This window comes from Polypterus senegalus, chromosome 10 (genome assembly GCF_016835505.1).
Source record: "Polypterus senegalus isolate Bchr_013 chromosome 10, ASM1683550v1, whole genome shotgun sequence".
NCBI lineage: Eukaryota > Metazoa > Chordata > Cladistia > Polypteriformes > Polypteridae > Polypterus > Polypterus senegalus.
Genome location: NC_053163.1, coordinates 150593482 through 150615023, shown reverse-complemented (window position 1 = coordinate 150615023; position 21542 = coordinate 150593482). Strand labels below are relative to the sequence as shown.

Genomic DNA, 21542 nt, shown 5'->3' with positions numbered 1-21542 from the left:
TTACCTGAACTGGAAAAAAATAACTGTTGGTGAACTTCCTGCTGTGCACACTGAATAACTGGGCGGTGTTACATGTCCTCGTAGGTCCGTCAGCCCGCTTATATACACAATTTATATAAAAAGTGAGTGGGTGTGAATGTGCAAACGGACACATTATTCTTATAAATGGGGGTTGTTTATGTGGTCTGAATGGAGGATATGCATACATTAACCAAACAGAAGAGGGAAATGCTGGTAGAGAGTAAAGCACTGCCAGGGAATCACTAACTTTACACCATCTATTGATGTAAAAGCAAATCTCATCTAAATAGAGCTTAAAAATGACAGAGATCCTCTGGTAGTTATTCTTTACCCTTCTTCTAGTATAAAACTAATCCCATCCAAAAAAGGCTGAGCTTAGGACAGGTTGAAATGTAAGTAATCAGCGTAAACCTCAGCGTTAACATTTGCAGTGCACCATCCGTTGGAATGTATTTTGTAATGCGTGTATATAGTAATAAAATGTGCTGCCTTTGTCATTCCAACGGATGGTGCATCACAAACATTTCTAGTGATTATTGCATTTCAGCCAGGGCACCCCCCACTGGCTGGGGTTCAGATTCACATTTCATTCTTTTATTTACATTAATGTTACTTTTGTTGAGTATTTGCATTATTTTTTTTTTTGATTGAGTCTATGCCTGGGTTATGTTCCGCGTGTTTGGTGAGTGGCTCCCCCAAGAAATGGGATCTCCTGTCCATCACCCCTAGGAACTACCCTTCCGCCCTATACATCCGGAGGGTCTCCCATAGTTTCTGAACCATTGAGTTCTGGTGAGTTGTGCTGTTTTTGCTGTGCCTTGTGCTTATTGTGAATTGATAGATAGATAGATAGATAGATAGATAGATAGATAGATAGATAGATAGATAGATAGATAGATAGATAGATAGATAGATAGATGTGAAAGGCACTATATGATAGATAGATAGATAGATAGATAGATAGATAGATAGATAGATAGATAGATAGATAGAAGGCACTATATAATAGATAGATAGATAGATAGATAGATAGATAGATAGATAGATAGATAGATAGATAGATAGATAGATAGATAGATAGATGTGAAAGGCACTATATGATAGATAGATAGATAGATAGATAGATAGATAGATAGATAGATAGATAGAAGTCACTATATAATAGATAGATAGATAGATAGATAGATAGATAGATAGATAGATAGATAGATAGATAGATAGATAGATAGATAGATAGATATGAAAGGCACTATATGATAGATAGATAGATAGATAGATAGATAGATAGATAGATAGATAGATAGATAGATAGATAGATAGATATAAGGCACTATATAATAGATAGATAGATAGATAGATAGATAGATAGATAGATAGATAGATAGATAGATAGATAGATAGATAGATAGATAGATAGAAGGCACTATATAATGATATATAGATAGATAGATAGATAGATAGATAGATAGATAGATAGATAGATAGATAGATAGATATATAATAGATAGATAGATAGATAGATAGATAGATAGATAGATAGATAGATAGATAGATAGATAGATAGATAGATAGATAGATAGATAGATAGATAGATACTTTATTAATTATTGGATTTTTTGACATTCTGCTCAGTTTTTTGAAACTTCTGTTTGTTACACTGGATTGCCTTATGGTTTTAGGCAACACATTTACACCTTTTGTGTTCATTGAGGACTTAACATGGAGGATTATTCTGGAAATAAAACCTTTTTTACTTTTCTAAAGTTTCTGTGGTTTTCATTTTCACTTATCTAGCTGGGGTTTTGGTGGTATAGCCCTCTCTATTGGGCATTTTTGTAAATTTTTGGGAGTTACATGCCTTGGAACTCCTGTTCATAAGAAAGCAATACGACAAATGCACCATCTGTTGGAATACCAGATGCAATGCATTTTGTTACTGCAAATGTTGGTGATCCGCCATCTGTTGAAATGACATATCATATGAGGCATAGCAACCAGACAGAAACACAAATACACCAACAAACAGACACTTAGTCTTACATTAAGGTGGATGATGGCAAATGACAATGACATTTATTAATTTTAAGGGTAAATGCTTTCGGGACAGGCAGCACAGTGGTCAGTGCTTGTGCTACACCCCTCCAGTGACTGGCCTCCGTCTGTCTGTCTGTGGTATACGTGCACTGTTTGTATGCATGTAGCTTATTATGGTTTTCTCCTACAATCCCAAAATGTGCATGCCGGTTTAACTAGCAGCTTTAAAGCAGACTTTCATAATTGCTTATATGTGCGAGTGGCTGTCATCACATATAATAGAGTAAAAAATTGGAACTTTAGTGTCACTACCAATTAACCCGAACTATTCTATAACATGTCAGTAATTATTGATCGCTGATGCTATCTTTCTGATCATGTAATAGGTCATTATGATAGCAACTGACGAGAAGAATTCATAATTCATTGCAGAATTACGGTATTTGAGGGTTCCTCTAGATGGCCTCTTTCTCTTGCACAATTTGGCTCAAAAACTATTCAGCACATCATCATCTCATAACAGGCTTAAGTTTCAAGTTTGGTATTTTTCTGTATAGCCGTTTTAGCTCTAGACCATCCCTTAAGAATCTGCGACACACACAGAAAGACACACACCCATCATCGAGATAGGACTGTGTTTGCTATCAGGGGACCCTAAAACGTCGAGATCCGTAGAAAACAAAGATTTAAATTTTTTGACGAATCTAAAGGTTTCTCTCCTCCCGCATAGACAATAGGTTATTATGGTAGGGACGGGCGCAAAACAAAAAGTGGACAACAAGGATCATTCCATGGGCAGAAGAAAGAGACAAAAAGGCTTGTAGCTCGTTTCAGATTCGCAGAACTTGCACAGATAATGTCAGGCTTTTAATTGAGATTCTGCGGCAACTCAACTCTAACCTCACAAAACAAGCTTCATATGCCACATGCATAACTTACTGTATGTCCAACTATTCTTCTTTTTTCATAACAAAAAAAATCATAAAGACAGGGACAATTGGCTCAGTGATGAGGGTGGCATGGTGGTGCAATGCTCTAGTGTGGGTCCTCACCACATGTTCCACGTTACCTCTAATGATCCAAAGATTTGTATGTTCACTTAGTTGACACCCAAAACTAATTCATTACACATACTATATATAGCACTTTATTAACCTACTCAAAGTACGCTACATAGAGAGTAAGGAACAACTTCAACCACCACCAGTGCTCCTGGATGATGCGATGGCAGCCATTCTTATACAAGGACGCTCAGCGCTCATTAGTTATTAAGTGGTGTGAGGATGTTTGGGAGTGACAGCTAGCCAATAAGGGACAGGGAATATATTGGGGAGCAGAATGACCAGGCCATGATAATAATCATTTTTAATAATAAAAAAATGCTACTACTTAATAATAAATACTATTAGTACTACTACTACTACAAATACTAATAATAATCATAATAATAATAAATACTACTAGTACTAGTACTACTACTATTAATAATAATAAACACTATTAGAACTAATAATAATAATAATAATAATAACAAATACTATTAGAACTACTACTACTAATAATAATAACAAATACTATTAGAACTACTACTACTACTACTAATAATAATAATAATAATAACAAATACTATTAGAACTACTACTACTACTACTACTAATAATAATAATAATAAATACAATTTTACCACTACTACTACTACTACAACTACTAATAATAATAATAATAAAATACTACTACTACTACTAAGAATAATAATCATAATAATAATAATAATAATAATAATAATAATAATACTACTACTAAGCCAATAAGAATAATACATTGTATTTATATAGTATCTTTCCCATGCTCAAGGCACTTAATGGGCGATTTAAACAAAACATCAGGAAACACCCTACTCTTTTCAAAAGATGTCCAGAGATTTCGGACCTTGGTCTTACACATATTAGAAGGATAACAACATTTCTAAGGCACAGTAGTGTCCCCATCACTCCACTGGGGCACTGGAATATACAAACACATACACCACAGGGTTAGCGCCCCCTGCTGGTCTTCCAGGGACAACCCAAACTGTTCTTAGATGGTCTCCTATCCAAATACTGGTCGGGCCTGAACATGTTTAGCATCAGTGTGGATGACCTCTACTGAAGACAATGACACGTGTGGATATTAAATGAAAATGGACAGGCAGCGCAGTAATTAGTGCTTCTGCTACGCACCTTCAGTGACTGCACTTCAACTTCCATCCTGACCGCTCCTTGTCTGTAGTATGTGTGCTCTCCTTCTATTCATGTAACCCTATGCCTAACCCTAATCCTAACCTACATATGCATGCTAGTTAAACTGGAAACTCTAAAGGAGCCTTTTTACAATTCTTTAAGTGCGTGGGTGACTGCCGTCACATCCAGGAAAGGTAAAGGAAACCTTGCGCCCAATGCTGCAGTAAAACAACAACAATTTATTTTTTGTGTAGCAAGAAATCAAACAAGGAGTGCCTCAATTGGGCTTTAACAGGCCCTGTTTTTTTAACAGCCCCCAACAGCCTTGACTTCCTAAGAAGATAAGAACCTCCCCACCCAAAACAACAAGTAGAAAAAAATATGGAAATAATCTTGGGAAGGGCAATTCAGAGAGAGACCCCCTTCCAAGTGGGTTGGGTATGCAATAGGTGTCCATAAAAATGGGGTACATATATCACAGAAAACAGAGCACAAGTAATTCTCTTCACAGAGCTTGATGGCCAATCTCTCATGGCCACCTCAGAAATACAAAGCAAATGCTTTGAGCATGGGAAATAAATAAATAAAATGTATTATTATTATTATTATTATTATTATTATTATTATTATTATTATTATTAACAGTAGAAATGGCTTTGTCCTTGAACAGCACATCTCACCAATTGCAGGTGCAGACCAACACAGAACCTCTCAAGGCAAAATGCAGGAATAGATGATACCTCTCACTAAATACAGAACTCTCACATATGATTTGTTCAAGAACATCGGAATCAAAGTAGAAACAAAAGAACATAAATGACAAACATAAACATCTGTCCATCAGCTGATTGTAGAACCACTGGTCCCAACTTCCCACGTTGCTACAACAGATTCAAAAACTGGAGAAAAAGGATCAATACAAGGGCGAAAGACAGAGACAAAAATGGTGTACCTTGTTTCGGAGTCACACAAGTTTTAAAAAATATTTTTTTGTATTATATCATATTTGACTGACGCTGTCATCCAAGGTAGCTTACAGCAAACCATACCATTTTCTAAGCTTGGGCAGGATTTTGAGATACAGTCGGTTCCACTTCTTTTGTTTTTCCAGCTGGAGCACAAGCAGGTGAAGTTGCTGACATGGTGTCAGTAGTGGGATTTGAAAGCACAACTGCATGGTTTTGAAGTCCAAAGCCTTAACCAATAAGCCACACTTCTTACCGTTGGTTTTATAATGTCACGAGTTTTGTCAAAACTCAAAATGTAATTTCAATTTATGCAATTTATTTATGCAAAAAAGTTACTCAAGTTGAATTTCTATATAATTCAAATTTACATCCTGTGCAGAATTAGGGTGTTGTACCGCGAGTCAAGCAAAATGACACCATTTATTGGCTAACTAAAAAGATTACAATAAGCCAGCTGTTGAGGCGGCTCAGGCCGCTTCTTCAGGGGAGATGTAATCTTCTTCTTTCGGATGCTCCTGTTGGTGGTTGCCACAGCGGATCATCTTCTTCCATATCTTCCTGTCCTCGTCATCTTGCTCTGTCACCCCCATCACCTGCATGTCCTCTCTCACCACATCCATAAACCTTCTCTTAGGCCTTCCTCTCTTCTCCTCTTCCCTGACAGCTCTATCTTTAGCATCCTTCGCCTAATATACTCAGCATCTCTCCTCTACACATGTCCAAACCAACGCAATCTCGCCTCTCTGACTTCGTCTCCCAACCGCCCAACCTGAGCTGACCCTCTAATGTCCTCGTTTATAATCCTGTCCATCCTCATCACATCCAATGTAAATCTTAGCATCTTTAACTCTGCCACCTCCAGCTCTGTCTCCTGCTTTCTGGTCAGTACCACCGTCTCCAACCCATATAACATGGCTGGTCTCACTACCGTCCTGTAGACCTTCCTGCACAAAACTGTTTATATACTAATCTTAGAATATTAAAGGGTCACTATACAAGGTTGATTTATACTGTTAAAGGTGATTTTTTGGATTTTGATACTAAATCAAAGTGGAGCAGGCCATTCATTTTGCCAAAGTTAGATATAGGTCAAAATTGATTTTGTCATCTATGATGATTACATCTTGCCTGAAGAAGGGGCCTCACTTGCCTGGAAAGCTTGCATGTTGTATTCTTTTTAGTTAGCCAATAAAAAAATGTCATTTTGCTTGACTTCTCATTACATCCTGTGCAGACAAAAAAATGATTTGATGATCTTTTCTCATGGTCTTGGTTTAAACATGGCATAGAGTTTAAGGCTTTGTATTTCCAACCCTGAGGTTGTCTGCACAAATCCTGCTATTGACAGACACTGTCTGACCCTGAGCAAGTCACTTCACCTGCCTGTGCCTCAACTGGAAATATGAAAAAAAAAAAACAACTGTATCTCACATGTCGGATAAAAACAGCAGTCAAATTAGTAAATGTAACTTAATAAATCTTTCCTTATTTTTTAAAGAGGGAGGCATGGTGGCGCAGTGGGTAGCATCGCTGCCTCACAGTTAGGAGACCTGGGTTTCCTGCATGGAGTTTGCATGTTCTCCCTGTGTCTGCTTGGCTTTCCTCTGGGTGCTCCGGTTTCCTCCCACAGTCCAAAGACATGCAGGTTAGGTGTATTGGTGATCCTAAATTGTCCCTGGTGTGTGTGTGCCCTGCGGTGGGCTGGAGCCCTGCCTGGGGTTTGTTTCCTGCCTTGCACCCTGTGTTGGATGTGATTGTCTCCAGCCGTGACCCTGTGTTAGGATATAGTGGCTTGGACAATGACTGACTGACTATTTTTTAATAATTGCTTCAAGATTATCTAGACCAGGGGTTCCCAACCCAGTCCCCTGGGACCCCCCAAGCTGTCCAGGTTGTTGCTCAGTCCCAGTACACCTGTACCAGGCAATCAGTAACGAGTTATACTAACCTTTATGGGCTCCATATGAATCCTTGGTTGCACTAGTTGAGGCCCTTTGTGACACACTTTTGGTGCCCATATTGGGCTTTCTTTCTATCTGGGAAGTTGAGGGTAATGTTGGTTCAGGAAATGAATAAACGAATGATGGTAACGTGTCCAACAAAAAGATATTGCTAATGTAGTTGGCGACTTAAAATTAACAGTGAGGATGGCTGGTTGTGCCATGTAGTGGATTGGCATCACATGTGGGATTGATTTCTGCCTAATGTTCCATATCACCCATTTTCTGGATTAGCTGGTGCAGTGGATGGAAAGGAGGTTGGAGGGATGGATGGATGAATGGATGGATGGAAGTTATTAAAAATTCTCAGCGATCTTTGGAAACAAACGGGCTAATATATCTGCCTAAGACAAGAAAAGCTTTAAGGATCAGCGCAACAATTAGACAAATCCTCTGGGATCCGTCAAAAAGCAAGCTATCAGCACAAAAGACAATCTAAAAGATCCTTTAGAAACAGGCGGACTTGTGCCACACAACAGCACACGCAGTAAATTTGGAATGCAATGGGGAGGTCGCTTGCCTGTCATCCATAATTCCCATATCCCAGAACTTACAACCTTTAAGGCTAATAATAATAATAATAATAATAATAATAATAATAATAATAATAGCGGAGAACACAAGGATGCCCTTTCCACTGCCGGCTAAGACCCCATCTGCATGTATCGCTGACAAATACAACTAACTTGCGCGCAAATAGAATACGCGGAAATATAGTGCGGAAAATGTACACAAATTAGTAAACAGCTTCAACTTTACAAAAGCAAAACCCTGAAGTAGAAGACAGCTAAAAATCGCCCCAGAGGGCTTCTACGTCCGTGACGCTAATTGGTGTGCAGGTACAGCCAGGCAGCAGACAAAAGAAAAGGCGATCGGCTTGCCCTCTGCGCTTGCAGCTCCCGCTAGCGCTGCTTTCCCGTTTTTGTATCCCACCAAAAGCCCTGCCTCAGAGACTCACCCAGGACCCCCGAAGGGAGCGGTGGACTTGCTGTAGCTTCGGCTCGTTCCCCATCAGTCGCTGGTCTGTGCCGCTGCCGCGTTTCGCTGTCCGCGCCGCTGCCGGCGCTTGCTGTCGGTACCCCTGCAGCAGAAGAATCAGACATTTCCGCGCTGATGTACAGGGGAGTGCTGGAGTAATCGGGGAGACCTGGGACTGCGGGGCGACGAGGGTGTCACGGCAGCATCGGCAAGGACACGAGGGGTTAAAGGGACACGAAAGTGAAGCCAAGGTGGTTGTGTGTCATAGCGGCTGCATGCAGATAGAGTAGGGAGGGAGGAGGAGGGAGGAAGGAGGAGGAGGAGGGACAAAGAGAGAGCGGAAAAGAGAAAGAGAGCGACGACTGGAGACAATTCGTACCAAACTCTCCCCTCCCCACCCCGCCTGTTCCCGTGAGCCTGATCCACTAGAGCTATTGCTTTAACACTAACCGGAGTCAAAACGGCCGCGTGCGCTCAGATAGAGCGAGAGGGGGTAAAAGGGGGATCGGCTGCTGAAAACGCAAGACTAGAAGCAGAAGGTCAGTCCGCCACGCGATCGGAGTACTGGCCTGCCTGTTTGGTCGTGTCACACGCCATCCTTTCCATAGCATTATAGGCTACAGCTCTGCCTGACGTGAGTCCCTAAATAGTCGACAGCCGAAATGCGTCTGCCCTATAAAGCGATTTTGCTGATCGAGCAACGCTAAGACTGTGAAGTGTGTCACCTTGTGTCAAAGTGCGGAACAGTTTTACCTAATGAACAATAACGATGGCCCAATACAAAACACTTTCACAGGGCAAACAAACCGAACAATGTTAAATGTGTCAACGTTCTTTTCAGCGCACCAATAATTACCAAAAACGAAGCTCCCAGACGGAGGAGTGGCGTGCATTACATACACGAATTGGCGTTAGTATGCGCCGCGCATTCATTCATCTGTCTGTGTACTCACTCAGTCCAAATGAAGGCCACTGGCAGCTGGAAAGAAGCCCATCCCGACGACAACGGACGCAGGGCAGGAGGCAGCCAGATGATCGCCTTGGTCCTTCATATGCGTGCTGCCACTCGGGTGTACTTTAAATAAAAATATATGTGTTCACGATGTGATATTTAAAGAACAGTGAAAGTGTTATGAATTGCAGTTATCTATGTTTAACACAGCCTCCACACACAGCAAGTGACTAATCTACGATACATATTATTCAAAGAGTCTGCTCATTCACAAATTGCTTGATAGATAGATAGATAGATAGATAGATAGATAGATAGATAGATAGATAGATAGATAGATAGATAGATAGATAGATAGATAGATAAATTTTAATAGGCGTGGTTTAATGGCTGGTTAAATTAAATATATATGCAGTTAGCAGTTAAGTATCTATCATCTCGATAACGCTCGCAGCAGCTAGTTACATAATGCGTTTTTTGTGGCATAATTCTGGCAGATGTCAGTACTGTGCATACTATTACTGAAAAAAATGATGTACTTACCGTAAGTATTAGTGTTCAGCTATTTCCTCTTATCTTATTATTTCTGTTAAAACGATTAAAGTTGAAGCAGTCATTTCTGTATGTCCGCTACGGCGAGGCATCTCTGCGACTTCCCGTCAGAATCACATTATATATGAATATTCCATTCTGTCATGTGGGTGTTAGGGTGCTAATGATTTATTTATACATTTAAAAATACCTACACAAGTTACTGTACATGCATCCTTTTTTTTTGCAGTTGCACCCTAGCAGACGGCTCTATAAATTCGGACGTTTTGTGTATTATATAGTGCCTTTCACATCTATCTATCTATCTATCTATCTATCTATCTATCTATCTATCTATCTATCTATCTATCTATCATATAGTGCCTTTCACATCTATCTATCTATCTATCATATAGTGCTTTTCTTCACATCGTTTTATGAATTTTTATTTGATATAACATCTTAACTATGTCTGACTATTTGAGAAACTAGGAATTTTGTTTATTGGACTCAATAGATAGATAGATACTGTAGATAGATAGATGAAAGGCACTATATAATAGATAGATAGATAGATAGATAGATAGATAGATAGATAGATAGATAGATAGATAGATAGCCATTCAAAACACTATACGATAGATAGATAGATAGATAGATAGATAGATAGATAGATAGATAGATAGATAGATAGATAGATAGCCATGAAAGGCACTATATAATAGATAGATAGATAGATAGATAGATAGATAGATAGATAGATAAGGCACTATATAATAGATAGATAGATAGATAGATAGATAGATAGATAGATAGATAGATAGATAAAAGGCACTACACAATAGATAGATAGATAGATAGATAGATAGATAGATAGATAGATAGATAGCCATGAAAAGCACTATATAATAGATAGATAGATAGATAGACAGATAGATAGATAGATAGCCATTCAAAGCACTATATAATAGATAGATAGATAGATAGATAGATAGATAGATAGATAGATAGATAATGTGTTATATCAAATAAAGATGTATATAACATTGTAAAGAAAGGCGCTATATACCAGAAGGCTAGATAGATCTCCTCTTTCCTCTTTGCCTAACATGGGCAGGTTGTCGATCTACCAAGTCATGACAGTAAATGCCAGCACTCAAACACAACTTTGTAAGATTAACCATTTGCCACTAATGACAGACAATCAACGTTTTAGGATACCTGAGTAATTAACTCCTCTGTTCGCTCACTTGTACACTATCTTTCCTTACCAGCTTGGATGACTAACAACAGGGGTACCCTGAGGCAAATTTCATTTTTCAAATCTTCAATATTTATCTATTTATCCATCTGCCCATTTTCTAAACTCGCTTCATCTTGACACAGGGCTCTCTTAACAGCATCGTAGACCCCCGGGTAAAGTAGTGCGCTGGGGCCCCTGTTTTGACAGCAAAACAGAAACATAAAAAGGCATCAGAAACAACTTGGGCCCTTGTACTCCTGGGGCCCCTAGCCAGTGCCCATTGTGCCCATACGTGAAGATGGCTCTGTGGTAAAGCCTTATCCTATCCCAGCAAGCCTAAGGGCACAAGACAGGTACAGTCCCTGGATGGTGTGCCAGCTTATTGCAGGATGAACACAAATACACACACACACATATATAGCAGGGGCCAGTTTAGCATCAGCAGCCCCCTTAACCTGCATGTCTTTGGTCTATGGGAGGAAACCTATACAACAGTTCAGGCAAGGAGCACCTGGGACGTGAACCCTGGCCTCCTTGTTGTGTACCTGGTCCTCAGTGTCTATTGGTTTTTGGTACTCATGCAAATTTAAAAAAAAAATTGAGAACAGGACATTATTTTATTCCTGCTCATGAAATAGTTGCTAATATGTGGATTAAACAGAAATCTGTAATGCATACTTTAGCAGGATGCTAAGAGATCAAGAAAGCCTAATCTCAGGTGTGTAATTATATGCAGCAAGAGTTATTATAATATTGGTATTTAATAAATCTTTTATCATTTTTTCTTTATGGGGCCTGTTAAAGACTTAAATAAATGAATAACATTTTTTTTCTGGAAACATCTTGTAGGCAGTTTTCTTGGGGGCCATACTTGGTTCCCATATAATATAACCTTTGAAGAACCTCTTTGGTGCCTTTATTTTTAAGACTGCCTTTAACATGCATTTGGTGAAACCACCGAAAACTGTTGGACTGTAAGGTTTGACATTATGGACCAAAAGTAATGAATTTATGCAAACAGGTATATGAAGTGGAGGCTCTGTGGCTAAGGCTCTGCCCTGATATCTGGAAGGTTGCGGGTGCAAATTCTGTTTCTGCCAGAATGGATCCTACTCCGTTGGGCCCTTGAGCAAGGCCCTTAACCTGAAAATTACACCGGGGGCGCCATACAATGGCTGAACCCCGCACTCTGACCGTGTGAAAAAGTTAATTTCCCCTTGGGGATTAATAATATATATCAAATCAAAAAATTGTGTTTCGAAAACAGATGACATATCCCAGTTCCATGCAAAATCAGACTGAATTCAAAATATACTCCATTCTAGATGGCACGAAGAAACTGTATGAAGAGGTTTAGATTTTAACTCATTCCCGTTCATAATACAATAGATCAAATCCCATCACAAAACCCCTTCTCCCGACCCGTCCGAATCCCCCCATATCCATCCCTATGACCAAACCCCCAACCCTCCCCCAGAAGGTGATCGAGTCGAAGTTCCTTTACTTTAAGTATCATTAGAGAAAACAACGCAATTATTAGACAACATCAGGTAAGACTGGTTTCTATACACACTGATATTTTTTCAGTTTTCTTTAACGGAGTTAGTCAACACTTAGTGAAATTATTAAACACCTACGTGCTAAACCGGCTCTGCCTCACCTCGCCCTCTCTTCCATTTGCTTTGCATTCACGGCTCGCGCAATTTAGTCCACACATCCATTCCATGTTCTTCATATCCGCCGAGAAGGTGCCTTAACACACCCAAAGGAAACGCCCGATCTGTTGCGCCTCTTACCGAACATCACAGCCGACGGCTCTTTTTCGACGTGTTTTTAACGTGGACATTTCGGTGCTGCCCGGTAGACCCAACTTCCGATCTGCCGCCTCCGGTGAAGATTTCTGCCTACTCACCAGGCTACGGAGCTGGAGAAACGCGAAGGACGTCTGAAGCTGGCCGACTATACCGGACCGCTGATTCGTCCACGCACCCCGTGCCTTGCGCGGACAGCTTGCTGCTCATCTCTCAGCCACCAGCTGGCAAGCTGACCTTGGAGCGCAGATGTTCATAAGGGGCGGCAGCGGTATAAATGCGAATCGGTGCCATGTGAAGCGCTGCTTGGCATGAAGCGCAAGTATCAGGGCATCAATGAAGACTAAAAAAATAAAATAATAATATTTGTAATTTTTCTTTTCACTGAAGCGACGCGTATAATGGAAATGATTTAGGGTGTATCTGACTGTCATCTGTCCTGTGCCAACAGATGTTGGCATAGACCAGCTAAGAAGCAGAAGGTAATTTCCAGTTATGATTCTGTAAGCTTTCCATAACTGAGACAAAGGCACGTGTTTCCTTAATGTCCCTCTCTGCTAAACAGTTTAAAATTACAAATCAAAAAATTCATACATTGGGATTGAAGTGGGGTGGCACGGTGGCGCAGTGGGTAGCGCTGCTGCCTCACAGCTAGGAGACCTGGGTTCGCTCCCCGGGTCCCCCCTGCGTGGAGCTTGCATGTTCTCCCCGTGTCTGCGTGGGTTTCCTCCCACAGTCCAAAGACATGTAGGTTAGGTGTTTTGGCGATTTTAAATTGTGCTTGGTGTGTGTGGCGTGCGGTCAGCTTGCGCCCTGCCCGGGGTTTGTTTCATGCCTTGTTGTCTGGGATTGGCTCCAGCAGACCCCTGTGACCCTGTAGTTAGGATATAGCAGGTTGGAGGATGGATGGATTGAAGTGTACATTGCAAACTTTCATTGAAAGGGGATTTATCCACATTTCAGTCCAACAGCATTTTATTTACACAGTCCCCCCGTCCCCCCCCACCCCCATTTGAGGGCACAATAATATTTGGACAAAGCAATAGCAGGTCTGTTAAAGCCGTTGTCATATTTAATTCTTTGTCTGATATCCCTTACATGCAATGACTGCTTGAAGTCTGCGATTCACAGACATCATCAAGTGCTGAGGGTCTTCTCTGGTGATGCTCTGCCATGCCTCTAATGCAGCCATCTTCAGCTCCTGTTTGTTTCAAGGGGGGCTTGTCCTCTGAAGTTTTCTCCTCAGCATATGGGAGGCCTGATTAGTTGGTTCTGCTCAGAGGGGGAAATCAAGGAAACACTTGTCTTTGTCTCAGTTATGAAGGGCTCTGTATTCACAGTCATTTTTTAAATATCTAAATATTCAGCTTCATTTTGACCCTGTATTTATTGCATTAATTAAGTTTATTAAGCATTTTCATTATTAACCCACCCACAGGGGATGCACAAGCCAGTTTGTTTCTTCGTGCCGGTCCCAAGCCCGGATAAATGGGGAAGGTTACATCAGGAAGGGCATCCGGTGTAAAATGTTGCCAAATCAATATGCCGACAGCAATACAAATTTCCATACCGGATCAGTTGAGCCCCGGGTTAAAAATGACCACCAGTAATGTAAGCCTACAGGGTGCTGGTGGAAATTGGGCTACTGTTGGCTGAAGAAGAAGGAGAAGAAGAGGGGGGAGATGTGTCCAGAGGCAGGAGCATAGGAGGAAAGTAAAGAGAGTGGAACTGAGGGTAGGGACTTTGAATGTTGGCAGTATGACTGGTAAGGGGACAGAGTTAGTAGATATGATGGAGAGAAGGAAGGTTGATATATTGTGTGTGCAAGATACTAAATGGAAGGGGAGTGAGGCCAGGTGGATCGGAGGTGGATTCAAATTATTCTGCCATCAGGTGGATGGGAGGAGAAATGGAGTAGGGGTTATTCTGAAGGAACAGCATGTCAAGAGTGTTCTGGAGGTGAAAAGAGTGTCAGACAGAGTAATGATTATGAAGCTGGAAATCAGAGGTGTGATGATGAATGTTGTTAGTGCATATGCACCACAAGGTGGGTGTGCAATGGGTGAGAATGAAGATTTTTGGAGTGAGTTGGATGAAGTGATGAACAGTGTACCGAATGGACAGAAAGTGGTGATTGGGGTGGATTTCAATGGGCATGTTGGTGAAAGGAACTGAGGAGATGAGGAGGTGATGGGTAGGATTGTTGTCAAGGAGAGGAATGAAGAAGGTCAGAGGATAGCAGATTTTGCCAAAAGGATGGACACGAATACGAATTTTAAGAACAGGGAGGAACATAGGGTGATGTATAAGAGTGGAGGAAGATATACACAGGTAGATTACATCCTAAGCAGAAGAGTTGAAGACTGCAAAGTGGTGGCAGGGAAAAGTGTAATTAAGCAGCATAAAATGGTGGTCTTTAGGATGACGTTGGAGATCAAGAAGAGGAAGAGAGTGAGAGCAGAGCCAAGGAGCAAATGGTGGAAGTTGAAAAAGGAAGACTGCAGGGTTGAGTCTAGGGAGGAGGTGAGACAGGCACTGGGTGGCAGTGAAGAGTTACCAGACGGCTGGGAAACTACAGCAGATGTAGTAAGAGTGACAGCAAAAGGGTGCTTGGCATGGCATCTGGAAAGAGGAAGGAGGAAAAGGAAACCTGGTGGTGGAAAGAGGAAATACAACAACAACATTTATTTCTATAGCACATTTTCATACAAACAGTAGCTCAAAGTGCTTTACATATTAAAGAATAGAAAAATGAAAGACACAATTATAAAACAAAATAAATCAACATTAACATCGAATAAGAGTAAGGTTCAATGGCCAGGGGGGACAGAAAAACAAAAAACTCCAGGCGGCTGGAGAAAAAATAAAATCTGTAGGATTCCAGACCATGAGACCACCTGACCAGTCCCCTCTGGGCATTCTACCTAACATAAATGAAACAGTCCTCTTTGGATTTAGGGTTCTCACGGAAGGGCTTGATGATGATGATGGTCACGTAGACTTCTGCCTTTTAATCCGTCCATCATTGTTGGAGCATCATGAAGCTTTGAGTAGGTGGAGGTGGTGCAGGCCACCACCACAAAGAAACGGGAAAAGAAACAGAAAAGAGAGTAGGGGTCAGTACCGATTTTAAAGCCACCATGAATAGTTATTTTGAGGAAATTGAACATATAGAGTATCAGGATTAAGTTAAATTAAGATTAAATTGAAGTTATAAAAAGGCCATGTTAAAGTAATGTGTTTTCAGCAGTGTTTTAAAGTGCTCTACTGTATCAGCCTGGTGAATTCCTATTGGCAGGCTATTCCAGATTTTAGGTGCATAGCAGCAGAAGGCCGCCCTCACCACTTCTTTTAAGTTTTGTTCTTGGAATTCTAAGGAGACCTCATTTGAGGATCTGAGGTTACGATTTGGAATATAAGGTGTCAGACATTCCGATATATAAGATGGGGCGAGATTATTTAAGGCTTTATAAACCATAAGCAGAATTTTAAAGTCAATCCTGAATGACACAGGTAACCAGTGTAGTGACATTAAAACTGGAGAAATGTGTTCGGATTTTCTTTTCCTAGTTAGGATTCTAGCAGCTGCATTCTGCACTCGTTGCAAGTGATTTATGTCTTTTTTGGGTAGTCCTGAGAGGAGTGCGTTACAGTAATCTAGTCGACTGAAAACAAACGCGTGAACTAATTTCTCAGCATCTTTCAGTGATATAAGGGTCTAACTTTACTTATGTTTCTTAAGTGAAAAATGCTGTCCTAATGATCTGATTAATATGCGATTTAAAATTCAGATTACAGTCAACAATCACCCTAAGCTTTTCCCTCCGTCTTGACTTTTAATCCTAATGTATCCAGTTTATTTCTAATAGCCTCATTGTATCCATTATTGCCAATCACTAAGATTTCAGTTTTCTCTTTATTTAACTTGAGAAAGTTACTATTCATCCATTCTGAGATACTAGTCAGACATTGTGTTAGTGAATCAATAGAATCGGGTCATCAGGTGCTATTGATAAGTACAGCTGTGTGTCATCAGCATAGCTGTGGTAGCTCACGTTGTGCCCTGAGATAATCTGACCTAACGGAAGCATGTAGATTGAGAAGAGCAGCGGACCCAGGATAGAGCCTTGTGGAACACCATATTGGATATCATGTGTCTTTGAGATGTAATTCTCACAACTAACAAAATATTTTCTCCCTGTCAGGTAGGATTCAAACCAATTTAAGACCTGCCAGAGAGGCCCACCCATTGACTAAGGCGATTTCTAAGAATGTTGTGATCAATGGTGTCAAATGCAGCACTCAGATCTAAGAGGATGAGAACAGATAAATGGCCTCTGTCTGCATTTACCCGCAAGTCATTTACTACTTTAACGAGTGCAGTTTCTGTGCTGTGATTTGTTCTAAAACCCGACTGAAATTTATCAAGAATAGCAGGTTTATTTAGGTGGTCATTTAACTGCATAATGACTGCCTTCTCTAGAACTTTACTTAAGAAAGGCAGGTTAGAGATGGGTCTAAAATTTTCAAGAGCTGAGGGGTCGAGATTATGTTTCTTAAGTAGGGGTTTAACTACAGCAGTCTTAAGACAGTCTGGGAAGACCCCCGTATCTAATGACGAATTTACTATGTCAAGAATATTATCAATTAGCACGCCTGATACTTCTTTGAAAAACCTTGTTGGTATCGGGTCAAGGACGCAGGTGGAGGGTTTTAATTGAGAGATTATTTTCTTTAAATCAGGTAAATCTATCCTAGTGAAAGAAATACAGCAGAGTATACAGAGGAAGAGGATGATAAAGAAGAAGTGGGATAGTCAGAGAGATGCAGAAAGTAGACAAGAGTACAAGGAGATAAAGCGCAAGATGAAGAGAGAGGTGGCGAAGGCTAAAGAAAAAACGTATGATGAGTTGTATGAGAGGTTGGACACTGAGGAGGGAGAAAAGGACCGGTGGGCTAGACAGAGGAACCAAGCTGGGAAAGATGAGTAGCAGGTTAGGGTGATAAAGGATAAAGATGGAAATGTACTCGCAATGGAGGAGAGTGTGTTGAGGAGATGGAAAGAGTACTTTGAGAGGCTGATGAATGAAGAGAATGAGAGAGAGAAGAGGTTGGATGATGTGGAGATAGTGAATCAGGAAGTGCAGCGGATTAGCAAGGAGGAAGTAAAGGACAGCGATGAAGAGGATGAAAAATGGAAAGGCTGTTGGTCCACAAGACATACCTGTGGAAGCATGGAGGTGTTTAGGAGAGATGGCAGTGGAGGTTTTAACCAGGTTGTTTAATGGAATCTTGGAAAGTGAGAGGATGCCTGGGGAGTGGAGAAGAAATGTACTGGTGCTGATATTAAAGAATAAGTGGGATGTGCAGGACTGTAGTAACTACAGGGGGATAAAATTGATGAGCCACAGCATGAAGTTATGGGAAAGAGTAATGGAAGCTTGGTTAAGAAGTGAGGTGATGATTAGTGAGCAGCAGTATGGTGTCATGTCAAGAAAGAGCACCACAGATGTGATGTTTGCTCTGAGGATGTTAATGGAGAAGTACAGAGAAGTGCAGAAGGAGCTGCATTGCGTATTTGTGGACCTGGAGAAAGCATATGACAGGGTGAGGAGAGGAGCTGTGGTATTGTATGAGGAAGTCGGGAGTGGCAGAGAAGTACGTAAGAGTTGTACAGGATATGTACGAGGGAAGTGTGACAGTGGTGAGGTCTGTGGTGGGAGTGACGGAGGTGGGATTACATCAGGGATCGGCTCTGAGCCCTTTCTTATTTGCAATGGTGATGGACAGGTTGACAAGATTAGACAGGAGTCCCCGTGGACTGTGATGTTTGCAGATGATTTTGTGATCTGTAGCGATAGTAGGGAGCAGGTTGAGGAGACCCTGGAGAGGTGGAGATCTGCTCTAGAGAGGAGAGGAATGAAGGTCAGTAGGACAACCAAGACAGAATACATGTGTGTGAATGAGAGGGAGGTCAGTGAAATGGTGAGGATGAAGGTAGTAGATGCAGAGGAGAGATGCTGAGTATATTGGGAGAAGGGTGTTAAAGATAGAGCTGCCAGGTAAGAGGAGAAAAGGAAAGCCTAAGAGAAGGTTTATGGATGTGGTGAGAGGACATGCAGGTGATGGGTGTGACAGAGCAAGATGTAGAGGACAGAAAGATATGGAAGAAGATGATCTGTTGTGGCGACCACTAACTGGAACAGCCTGAAAATAAAGAAGCACTATCATTATGATTATTATTATTATTATTAGCATTAGTAGTAGTACTATTTTATTATTATTAATAGTAGTAGTAATAGAAGTAGTATTTTTTATCTTTATCAGTAGTAAAAGTTATTATTAACAGTAATGGTAGAATTTATTATTTTTAGCAGTACTAGTGGTAATAGTAGTATTTATTATTATTAGTAGTAATAGTATTAGTAATGGTAGTAGTAATAGTGGTATTTACTATTATTATTATGATTAGTAGCAGTAGTAGTATTGTGATAGTAGTATTTATTATTTTTATTATTAGTAGTAGTATTTTTATTACCATTGTCAGTAGTAGTAGTTATTATTAGTAGTAACAATAGTAGTTATTATTTTTAGTAGTAGTAGTGGTAATAGTAGTATTTATTATTATTATTAGAAGTAGAGGTACTAGTAGTATTAATAATAATATTTATTATTATTAGTAGTAGTAGTAGTAGTAATAGTATTTTATTAGCATTATCAGTAATAGTAGTTATTATTATTAGTAGTAGTAATAGCAGTATTTAATTTTAGCAGTAGTAGTATTGTAGTAGTATTATTTATTATTATTATTATTATTATTATTATTATTATAAATAGAAGTAGTAGTATTTATTACTAGTAGTAATAGCAGTAGTAGCAGTAGTATTAAAGTTGTTGTTGTTTCTACAGTGATATTGTTGGGTGTATCAAGTAACAGTGAGTAACAGCACATAGATACCTTGGGTCGTACTTATTATTACTAATTGGGCCTTCATTTATAAAGAAAACAAATTAAAAAGTTATAGCTGAGTTTGTGATATGTGCTTCTTTGTTAACTTATTTATTTATATACAGTATTTATTGTTCAAATTAAACCTAGTGTAGTGGATGTGGAGTGGTGGTTGGGGGTGTTGGGGGTTCGAGAAGTTGGTCCCGCTTTGGGCCCTGGTTTATCCCAGGGTGGCCCTTCTCCAGTGCATCGTAGAGCTACCTAAGACCTGCCAGGGGACACTAATATGACAACAAGAATACCAAGCTTACTAAACCCAAAGAGGTTAGAATCACACAGAGGTAGTTTCCAGAGCATTTAGACACTTGCCTAAAAGAACAGGATGTGGGTGACGTCTTCAAACAGAGGGCCTAAGCTATGTTTTCTCACAGGTGTTAATCCATTGATGTTTAACTTAAGGCTTGTTAGACCTCAACTCTGCAAATCCTCAACAAGGTGCTCCTCTTCTCTTATACCTAACATTTACACAAACTGACCAGGATATTTAATAACTCTGTTTCTACCAGTCTTGACACAGTTTCCCCTAAAGACAACACCCAAAATATTCCATAACATATGTGGCGCCACTGCTTTTCATTTATTTCTGACTTAGAAGGGTGTGGACAACAAATAGGTGGACAAAAGATGTAATGATCTTTCTCTGTATTCAAATAGCTGGGGAAAGTTTTAATGCTTCACTGCACAACCAGGATCTTTGCTCGGAACAACAAACTGACAACGTTTTGAGAAAGGACACTGGCTAGAACACATGCTTTCTCCTTGTTTAAAATGTGGCATTTGTTGTTTCCCATAGAATACATGCTATGCATACCAATCCGTATGGACAAAAACAAGTTCATCAAATTTTAGGAATGATGTAAGGTGGGCAGATTGAGGAATTTTACTTTATAGCAGTGGTGTCAAATGCCAGGCCTGGAGGGCCGCAATGGCTGCAGATTTTCATTCTCACCCTTTCCTTAATCAGAGAACAGTTTTCAGTGCTAATTCACTTTTTTCTCTTCATTTTAATAGCCCTGTTTTTAAGGATTCAGTCATTTGAATCGATTCTTTTCTTCATTAAATGGCAGCCAAACAGAAATGAGATGAGCCAACAGATTACCAAGCTAAACTGGGTCTTCAAACTCTAACCAATTTCACTCTAACCAGTTTCTTCGTGCTGTTAATTAAACCCATTATTTAACTCTGTGGCCTGTTGCTGCTCTCATTTTGCCACAGCAGACATTTCCAAAACTGTTGATTTTCTGTTTTTTCTTAGAATACCGTCAAAATGTTTTGGTGAGCGGAGAGATCAACCTTACTGAGACCTTCACCTCTCTTTATTTTAATTAAAGAAAAAACAAACAACTAAGCGTCCTGACTCAAGTTAATTCAAATTAAAGCAAAAGAAGTTAATCAGCAGCAAAAATGGCTCACTAATTAAGAAGATGGTTAGAATGAGAACCTGCAGCCACTGCGGCCCACCAGGGGCCTCATGCATAACGCCATGCAAAGAATTCACACTAAAACATGGTGTAAGGACAAAAGCGGAAATGTGCGTACGCACAAAAAAATCAAGATGCATAAATCTGTGCGAACACCATCTTCCACGTTCTTCCGCATCATTAAGGACTGGCTGGCTGTAAACTTCCTTCACCTGAACGATTCAAAAACCGAGTCCCGACTGCAAACAGACTCCACCCCTTGGCCTCGTTTCTCTTCCCATTCCAGTAACTTCGTCTGTCTCCAATCTTGGAATCAAAATGGATACGTTCCTGAAAATGGATGCTCAAGTCAACA

At 40.2% G+C, this 21542-nt stretch overlaps 1 protein-coding gene across 3 annotated transcripts in view; it reads right to left on the bottom strand.

The window, feature by feature from the left end:
* ano8b (anoctamin 8b) overlaps nt 1–12963 on the bottom strand; it is a 200341-nt gene extending 187378 nt beyond the window's left edge. Inside the window, exon 1 of one of the 3 annotated variants that reach the window (XM_039767063.1) lies at nt 12859–12963. Coding sequence is in view for 2 of the 3 variants with exons in the window: in XM_039767061.1 (XP_039622995.1) it covers nt 8201–8345 (145 nt within the window). In the remaining variant the exon portion in view is untranslated. Of the gene's footprint in view, nt 1–8200; nt 8672–12858 lie in introns of those variants that run through there. The other 2 variants (XM_039767061.1, XM_039767062.1) reach the window with 2 other exon arrangements.
* Between the last annotated feature and the right edge of the window lie 8579 nt (nt 12964–21542).